The 9,491-nt window shown below is 60.2% G+C and overlaps 1 protein-coding gene across 1 annotated transcript in view; it reads left to right on the top strand.

Moving 5' to 3' along the window:
• The first annotated feature begins 2,258 nt into the window (after positions 1-2,258).
• The window catches only part of TTLL10 (tubulin tyrosine ligase like 10), a 14,059-nt gene continuing 6,826 nt past the window's right edge, over positions 2,259-9,491 (top strand). The window contains 11 exon segments of the mRNA XM_035019052.1: positions 2,259-2,352; positions 2,701-2,985; positions 3,524-3,686; positions 3,688-3,816; positions 3,941-4,059; positions 4,244-4,373; positions 5,151-5,222; positions 5,732-5,817; positions 6,137-6,308; positions 7,220-7,391; positions 8,076-8,216. Of these exon segments, the coding sequence (XP_034874943.1) occupies positions 2,259-2,352; positions 2,701-2,985; positions 3,524-3,686; positions 3,688-3,816; positions 3,941-4,059; positions 4,244-4,373; positions 5,151-5,222; positions 5,732-5,817; positions 6,137-6,308; positions 7,220-7,391; positions 8,076-8,216 (1,563 nt within the window).

The raw sequence follows: 9,491 nt of genomic DNA, 5'->3' as shown, positions 1-9,491 counted from the left end.
CTCCTTCACGGCCGGGGCTCCCATCCCGTGACCCTGTGATAAATGCGTGCCGTGAACATCTCTGAGCATAAAGCTTTGTTTCTGTATTTAGAGTTCCGTCCTTCAGAGAAACTCTGAAAAGTGCAAGCGCTAGAGCCGAAGGCTCGCAGAGCCCAGAGGCCTGATACCCGCGCCCACCCTCCCACCCGTTACCCTCCCGCCAGCCGCTTACAGACTCCGCCGTTCGCCACCTGTCTGCACACCCAGGGTCCTGTTTTCTTTTCTCTTAATCTTTGTTAACTTGAATGACAAGAAACGGTAACGCATGCCTTATTTAATTCTCTTTGTGAGAGTGATAAATACAGGTTCTCCCACTATCAGTAGGGCACTCCTATGAAGCCTTTCCTAAGCCGAGATGGCATAAAGCAAAGAGCCAACTTCCATTAATTTATACGGGGCAAAAAAACCTTAGCATTTCCAGACCCAAAAATAACCTTCCTTAGGCTTTTCTGGTATGTTAGGATACATCTTGCTGATGGATGCACAACCTAAACGGAGATAAAGCGCAGACGCCCACAGACACAGCTCAGGGCTCTGGGGCCAGATGCTGGCTGGGGGGGTGGCCCCCAGGAGGGGGCTGAGCCCCAGGAGGGGGCTGAGCAGCCCCGCCCAGCTGCTGGCTGCCTCTGCAAGGGCTGGCTGCAAAACAGCTGAACGCCATTTTCCCTTTTTGCCTTTTTCCCTAAAAGCAAATATCCTCTTCAGACTTCTTTCAGTTAACAAAAGCAGGTACTAACGCAGGTCTTTCGTCAAGGTAAAGCCGGGGTGAAGGGGGTGCCCGCAGAGGGAGGAAAGCCAGCCGCAGGCAGCAGCTCCAGCTCTGGGCTCTGCAGTCCTGCGGAGCCCCCGCACGCCGCTCTGCTTACATACCCGTCCACTCTGGACGCTGGAGGACGGGGCCCGGTCCCTTGCACACCACGCCCCAGCACCGCACACGGTCCTCTCCCTCTGGAGCTGACCATCGCCCTGTTCTACACTTGTCTCCCTGCCGTTCCCTAGCCATGCCCAAATGCCACCGCGCCCTCCTCAGCATCGCCACTACGAGCCCACACCGACGTGTGTCACACGTGTCAGAAGCCCTCTGTCCTCCCAGCAGCCCCATCCCAGCCCCCGTTACTGTGAAGAAAGGGAGGCATGGATGGGTTAGCTGGACTGCCCAGGAACTTCCCCTGGTGCTCTGGATGCCCCCCTCCGGCCCCTCTGCCAGGCCAGCGCCAGGTCCCCCACAGATGCCGGCTTAACTCGATTTCCTTCCCACTCCCGTCTTTGTGTTCTTCCTGCGCCATCTCCTTGAACTTCCAACCCTTCTATTGCATTTTTAATTTCCACCAGCCCTTTCGTATTCCGTGTCCCTTTGTTCTGACCGCAGCCAACCCTCTCTCGGGAGTGGCCAGTCTCCTGTTCACAGCCCAGCCCCTTCCAGGGCTTGGCTTCCTCGGATTCTGCGTCATCCGTTCCTCCCCCCTCTTCCACTTCCTGTGCACACGTGTGTGACTGTGTCCATGTGCCTGCGTGTGTGTGTGTGTGTGCACAGCTCTCACACCTGGGGGCGGGGGGCCCTCGGGGCCACTCAAGAGTCCTGAGGGATGGTACTGAACACTTGTATCTTGGTCGGGGGGTCCATACCCCCAGCAGGACTCTGGGACTTGCTGCTGGGTTCTGGGAGCCTAGTGGGAGGGGACCGGGGTCTTCCAGGCCAGGCACGCACATGCATGCACTCTCCCTGTTTTCAGCAGGCTTGTATCCCCCCAGCCATGCCGGGCCGGGCCCAGCCCCCACACTCAGCCTCCTCCAAGGAGCCCTCCCATTCTGGGTGGGCCAGGGCTTGGGGCAAGGGACTCTGGGTGGTCCACACTCAGCCCACCCTCAGCCCAACCCCAGCTACCAGCCCAGCTCCCATAATCATGTTGACAGCTATTCAGAGTTTATTCCTCTTCTGTCTTAAGTGGGGACTAAAGCATTTCTTGGGTGACCAGCTGGTTTGCTTGCAAAGTGACTGTCCTCTCTGGAGAGTGATCTGCTGGCACCTGGCTTGTCCTTTCTCTGTCCTGCCAACTCCACAGTGTGCTGGCCTCTCCACTGCTTATCTTTTTTCAATCCTTTAGAAAGTCCTCACCTCCCAAGCAGCCCCCTAATTGGGAAGGACCCATCAAAGAATGACTACAATCCCTGAAATGTTCCCAAGTTGGCCACACGGGAAAGGGTGCTCAAAAGGAGACATGGTCCTCGGGGCAGGGCCCGGAGCCAACGAGGATGCTGCCGGACACCTTACTGCCAAGCCCCACATCACAGTGCCACCCTCAACTCGGGGAGGCACCCGCTTGGGGCCAGGGTGCCCCTCCAGGCCCCAGAGACCTGACAGCGGCCCTCCTTACAGCCAGCACCACCGAGGCCAAGCATGGCAATGCCAGAGAGACGGCCCCCGCAGGGAAAGCCTCGCCTGGGATAGACAGGATGCGCAGACGGCCTTGCCTACACAGGGCACCAGGCCCTACGGTCACCACAGAGACAGAAGCCAGCCGCAAGCAGAAGCCCAAGTCCAGGATCCCAGGCGGCACCCCTCCCCAGGGCTAGGACCACGGGCTGCTCAAAGGTCCCACAGAGGGGTGGGGGTGGTGTCTTCCCAGAGGTGCCCCCGCCCTTGCGTTCCCGCGCCTGCAGCCCGAAGCCACACCCACTTCATCCACCATCGGGGACCACCCACTCGGACCCACGTCAGTGGGAAGAGGGGGAAGCGGTCCAGGATTGCAGGGGTCCGGCGGAGCCACACCCGGGTGCCAGGTGAATGCAGCCCTGGGACTGGCTCCACCCTCACCCCAGGCCAGTGCCTCCCTGGGGCAGGCGTCCCATCCCCGAGGAAGGCATTCCCAGGGGCGGACCACACATGGCCATTCTTTAGGAGAGGGGCTAGGAGAAGGCCATGCACTGGGTGCGGGGTTCGGGCCAGCTGAGCAGGGCAGAAAACAGCAGAGCCGGGGTCTGAACAGGCACAGAGACGGGACACAGCGGCACTTCGCAGTCTGGGCATGCCACCCTGATGGGCACCCACAGTAGGCACTGCCCCTGCTGGCCCCAGAACCCAGCCCCTGTCCAGGACAGGCTGGATCCATCTCCCCTGCCTGACATGGGTCACCCATGACATCATGATAGACATTGTGACCCCCACTGTCCTGGGCACATCCCTGCACATGTCTCCCCGCACCCCCCCCCGGCTCCAGCCGCAAGCCCTAGCCCTCCTCTGCACGGAGCCCCTGCCCTGTCGGTAAGCAGGGACCTTGCCCACTCCAAGTCTGGCCCTAAATGGTGATGACTCTCCCCTCTTGCCCAAGACAGGTTCAGGCCCACGGGTCAGGACTCAGCCTGGGCTGAGATGGGCCCAGATGGCTGGGGGGACCGCCCAGGGGCTGCTAGAAATGGGCAGGATGGCCAGATTCAGGATGGACACCTCCCCCAGCCCCTGCCTCAGAACCCACCCTGTTCACAGGCTGGGCCCATGAGAGACCAATGGGGAGCAACAAGGAGGAGCAGGTCCTGCACTCACTAAGCCAGCTGGGACAGGATGCAGGTGGGCTTGGGGCAGGGCCAGGGGACAGGAAAGCCTCCAGCCAGGCCAGAGCCTCTGACCCCCCACCTGCCCACAGACCTCCTGGACGACACTGGTATTTCCAGGCCTCGGGCCGCTCTCCTGGAGAGGCACCTGCCGGAGGGGGAGAAACAGCCCCACAGCATCGGGCAAGGGCCCTACTTCTACATCGGAGGCACCAACGGGGCCTCCATGTGAGTGGGGGGCCTCAGGCTCGGCCCTGCTGCCTGTGGCCTCCGCATCCCCTCCCCCGGCATGCCTACCCACTCCCAGGTCTCCAAGGCCCCCAGGGTCACCACTGCCCCTGTGCCCCTGCAGAATCAGCTCCTACTGCAGGGGCAAGGGTTGGCAGCGCGTCCAGGACAGCCGGCATGAGGACTGCAAGCTGACGTGGTGTGAGCTCAAGTGCAGAGACAACTACTACCGCTTCCGGGAAGGTAGAGGGGAGGGGCCTCGGGCTCTGGCCTGCAGCCTGCAAGAGCCTCCTGGTCCCGAGCCAGGGGCCAAGTGGTGCCACTGCCCTCCATTCCGGGAGGTGGGGGCCAAGGCGGGAGGCTGCGGCGGCCTGGGCAGCCCGGGCCCCACAGCACCACATGCCAGCCAGGACTCTGCCCCTGCCAGGCGAGCAGTTGTTGTACCAGATCCCCAACAACAAGCTCCTCACCACCAAGATCGGGCTGCTCAGTGCCCTGAGGGAGTACTCAAGGGTTGTGAACAAGATCCACAAGACATCACCATGTGCCCAGGCCAAGTAAGCCTGCCCCCGCCCCCCCGGGCCCCCACTGTCAACTCACCGCACACCTGTGTGTCCTTCAGAGCAATAGGACCCATCCACACACCCCATCCCCCCCATCCCACGAACCACCCCCCGCCCTCTTCTAGGCCCCACTCCCACCCAGCCAACGTGTCCATCGCTGGTCCTGACCACGCTCCCTGGAATCCATCCACTCACCACTCTGTCTGTTCGTCTCCATCCATGCACCCCAAACACCTGCCAACCAATCCATCCACCTACCCCCACGGACCACCCAGTGATCTATACACACACCCACTGTGGCCCACCCACCCACACCCATTCCCCAGACCATCCCACACCACTCTCCTTCTGCTCCCCGTCCCCCACCCACCACACAGCTGTGCCTGAGCCACCAGGCATATTCATCCAACTACCTACCCATCTGCCTGTCCATCCAACCAATGTTAACCATCTGTCCCCCCCACCCACCCCCATCCACCCCCAACCAGGCAGGCAGCCCACCCACTCACCTGGCCATCCATGACATAACCTTTACATCTACATGTCCAGCCATCCACCGCCACCCTACGCATTTCAACAACTCTAACCGACTCCCTCCAAGCATCTATCCACTGGACCACCTGCCCATCCACCTACTTCCATCCAAAATCCATTTATCCAACCACCCACCTATCCACATCCCTACCTATTCACTTCTTCAAACACCCATCCATCCATTCTCCACCCACTACTGGGTGGCCACTCAGGCCAGGCGCTCCCTCTGGGGTACAGATCTAGAAAGGACACAGCATCTGCTCTTGAGGAGCTCACGTGGACCAGCCCAGGATGCCTCAGGCCACAGAGGTAGATGCATTCAGCCCAGCTGGAAAGAGCCATTCTGCCCTAAATTGAAGGATGGCCTGGTGGTCTATGAAAAGGGGTTAAAGGGCACCCCCAGGCCAGGGGAAGAGGTTTGGACTAGGCCGGGGTGTTCAGGGACCCATGCAGACCACTCACTGCATGCTGGACACTGTCCTGGCCTGGGGGCACAGCTCTGAACAGTCCGCTCACAATGCCTGAGCCAGTGTGGGCTGGAGTGCAGTGGTGAGGTGGGAGAGGGGCCAGGGTGTGGGTGAGGCAGCCTGCAGCCTGTAGAGAAGCCAGGTGAGCAAGGACCCAGAAAAGAGTGCTCCTGGCAAGGGAACAGAACGTGCAGACGGAACAGCTGGGGTTGGGGGACAGAGGCAACCAGCTTTCCAGTGGACACTGTCCTCCAGCTGCCCCCAGGCCAGTCCCCTGGAAAGGCTGGCTGGCCTAGCCTGGGGGGAGGGGACAGCCCTCCCTGTGTCCTCCCCACCTCCCTGCTCCCCCAGGGTCCTGAAAATGGAAGACTTTTTCCCAGAGACCTACCGTCTGGACATCAGGGACGAGAGAGAGGCTTTCTTCACTCTCTTTGATGGTGAGAGGCCACTGGACGCCAGGCCTGCTCTGGGGAGATGGGTTCAGGGACGGACCAGGGACCCGGCACGATTAGGGCGGGGCCGGGCCCTGCGAGGTCGGGGGGGCGTGGTCATGGAGGGGACCGGTGGAGTCCGGTGGGCGATAGGTGGGAGGGTCAAGGCTGGGCCTTGTGGAAGCGGAGCCGGGCAGGGGGCGGGACCACGCCGGGAGGGCGGTTGGGCCCTGGGCGTGGTCACTGCGGGGCGTGGCCAGGCCATGACTGGGCGTGGTCAGAATGGGGCGGGGCCAGCCAGAAGCTCAGGCGGCTCTTCCTACAGAAAATCAGATATGGATCTGCAAGCCCACGGCCTCCAACCAGGGCAAAGGCATCTTTCTGCTGAGGAACCAGGAGGAAGTCGCCGCCCTGAAAGTCAAGACCCAGAGCATTGAGGACGACCCCATCTACCGCAAGATGCCTTTCAGGGCGCCTCAGGCGCGGGTTGTGCAGAGGTGTTGGGCATGGGCACGGGGCGGCGTTCAGGGTGGGGCTGACCGTGGGTCCCGCTGGTTCCTGGGAAAGCTGGTGGGGGTCACAGGGCCCATAGAGGAGTACTTGGTCATGGAAAGCTGTGGTGCCCTCAGCTGGGCCCCTGTGTACCCGGCAGAGGTGGGGTGTCACAACTTGTCAGGGTTGCAGAGGAGATGCCCCTCCCACACACACACACAGGCTCCTGGACATGGGGTAGGGACAGGGAAGCCTTGGTCAGTTTGTTCCCCAGCCTGGGCCCTGCCCCTCTGTCCTGTCCTGCAGGAAGGCCAGCCTCTCTGCCATCCCCAGCCCAGCCAGCCCCAGCCTTCAGGCCTGAAGCCAGAGCTAACCACCCCTCCCTTGCTCCCTCTGCCTCTGGACGGGGTCCAGACCCTCAGCCTCCCACCAGGAGGTGGAGGAGAGCAATCTGGTCTCCAGTAGGTCCCTTTGACCTCCCCATCTGCCAGTGTGATTTCTGCCACAGCTGCTGTCTGTAGCCCCTCCCCTCCCTTTGGCCCTCTGGGTCTTTAGACCTACAGCTCCTTCCACCTGGGATGTCTCCTCCTGGCCATCCACCCTAAGGCCCAGTGTCAGCCCTCCCTCCTCCAGGAAGTCCTCCCTGCCCACAGGGGCCCAATCTGCTCCCACCCTCAGGGATCCTAGTGAAAACTGCACTTTGGGGGTCACTCCAGACACGTGCAGTGGCCTGAGATTTAGGGGCCAGGCCCTCCTTCCCAATTCCCTGAACTGTTCAGGCTCAGAAATGTTCCTTCAGAAGAGAGAGCCCACAGATCCCTGGGACAAGTGGTGCTGAGGACCTGGTCTGGGCCCAGGTGGGGGCCAGGGGACACAGACTATGCTGGCCACGTGCTCAGCCCCCATGTGCCCCCAGGTACATCCAGAACCCCCTGCTACTGGATGGGAAGAAGTTTGATGTGCGCTCCTACCTGCTCATTGCCTGTGCCATGCCGTACATGGTCTTCTTTGGCCATGGCTATGCCCGCCTCACCCTCAGCCTTTATGACCCCCATTCCAGCGACCTCAGCAGCCACCTGACCAACCAGGTAAGGGTACCCCACAGATGAGGGCCTCTCTGCAGCCTTGGGACAAGATCATTGCTTGGAACACAGAGGGGAGTTAAGCTACAAACTGAAGCTCAGGCCCAGAGGTGGCCCAGGCCGGGAGGTGGCCCACTCTCTTTGATGGTGAGAGGCCACTGGACGCCAGGCCCGCTCTGGGGAGATGGGTTCAGGGACGGACCAAGGACAGGGCACGATTAGGACGGGGCCGGGCCCTGCGAGGGGGCGTGGTCATGGTGGGGATGGGTGGAGCCCGGTGGGTGATGGATGGAGGGCCAATGCTGGGCCTTTTGGAGGCGGAGCCTGGTAGGGGGTGAGCCGAGGGCCAGGTGGTTAAGTAGGAAATGAGCGGGGAGGGGTCTGTGAGGACCTCAGTGGAGAGACCCTGTGCGCAGAGGTCTCTGAAAGGGTCTTAATGAGAAGGATCTATGTGGGGGCCGGCCTTCACGAGGATCTGTGGGACACTTGATGTTTGAGAGGGTCTCAGCAGACAGGGTCACTGCAGGGCGTCCTGGGATGAGCAGGGCCTCTGGGACTTGCGGGGTAGCTGGGGTAGCGGGGGGGGGGGGGCGGGGGGGGGAGTGGGGGCTCTCTGTGGGGGCCCTCAGCAGGGGCAGAGCCTCTGGGTGTCCTGGAGTGGTGGTCTCCAGGTGCCGCACTGCCCCCTAGTTCATGCAGAAGAAGAGCCCCCTGTACGTGCTGCTCAAGGAGGACACAGTGTGGAGCATGGACCGCCTCAACCGCCACATCAACGACAAATTCAGGAAGACCAAGGGGCTCCCCAGAGACTGGGTCTTCACCACCTTCACGGTCCGTGTGCTCCTCCCTAACACCAGCCTGTGGGGAGGGGGCTAAGGGTCAAGACCCTTTATAGTGGGGGGACGGGGGGTGGGGGCGGGTGCTGGGCACGAGGTGCTCACCCGTTCCTGGGGGTTGTATCTGTACTAAAGTGTGTGTCAAGTGTGTGTGCATGTAAGCAGTGAGTGTGGCAGCTGGCCACTTGGGGGCTCTCTCATTACCCCCTCCCTCCCTCCCTCCCCCTCTCCCCTCCCTCTCTCCTTCCCTCTCTCTCCTTCCCTTTTTCCCTCCCTCTCTTCCTCCCTCCCTCCCACTCTCCCTCTCCCCTCCCTCTCTCTCTCCTCCCTCTCTCCCTCCCTCCCTCTCCTTCCCTCCCTCCCACTCTCCCTCTCCCTCCCCCTCCCTCTCTCCCTCCCTCCTCTTCCCTCCCTCCCTCTTCTTCCTCCCTCCCACTCTCCCTCTCCCTCCCTCTCTCCTTTACTCTCTCCCTCCCCCTCCCTCTCTCCCTCCCTCCCTCTCCCTCCCCCTCCTTCCCCCTCCCTCCCTCCCTCTCTCCCTCCTTCCCACTCCCTCCCTCTCCCTCCCTCCCTTCTCTTCCTCCTTCCCTTTCCCTCTCCCTCCCTCCCTCTCTCACTCTTGATAATTCACATGATACGAAGTTCACCATTTTAAAGTGTACAGTTCAGGGGGGTTTAGTATATTCACAAAGTTGTGCAATGATCACCACCTGGTTCCTCAAACAGAAACAGCCACACCCATCATCAGTCACTCCCCATCACCTCTCCCCAGCTCCTGGTGACCACTCCTGTCCCTACCGATTGCCCTATTCTGGACATTTCATAATAATGGAATCATACCATATGTGGCCTTTCCTGCATGTGACCGTACTTCATTCCTTTCTGTGACTCAATAATATCTCATTGTAGGGATATACAATTTCTTTGGATAAACATTTGTCACCTGATGGACATGGGTTATTCCCACTTTTTGTCTGTTATGAGTAATGCTGCTGTGAATACTCACATGCAAGTTTTTGCATGAACATATTTTCAGTTCTCTTGGGTATATAGCTAGGAATGCCATTGTGAGGTCATGTGGTAACTTATGTTGAACTTGTTGAGGAACTGCCAAACTGTTTTCCACAGGGGCTGCAATATTCCACATTCCCACCAGCAATGTAGAAGGGTCCAATTTCTCCATATTCTCACAAACACTTGTTATTTGTCTTTCTTTCTTTTCTTTTCTTTCTTTCTTTCTTTCTTTCTTTCTTTCTTTCTTTCTTTCTTT

The sequence above is a fragment of the Mirounga leonina genome, unplaced genomic scaffold (genome assembly GCF_011800145.1).
Source record: "Mirounga leonina isolate KUSES-001 unplaced genomic scaffold, KU_Mleo_1.0 Mir_173, whole genome shotgun sequence".
Taxonomy (NCBI): domain Eukaryota; kingdom Metazoa; phylum Chordata; class Mammalia; order Carnivora; family Phocidae; genus Mirounga; species Mirounga leonina.
The sequence above is the reverse complement of the archived record's forward strand: the minus strand, read 5'-3'. Positions and strand labels throughout refer to the sequence as shown.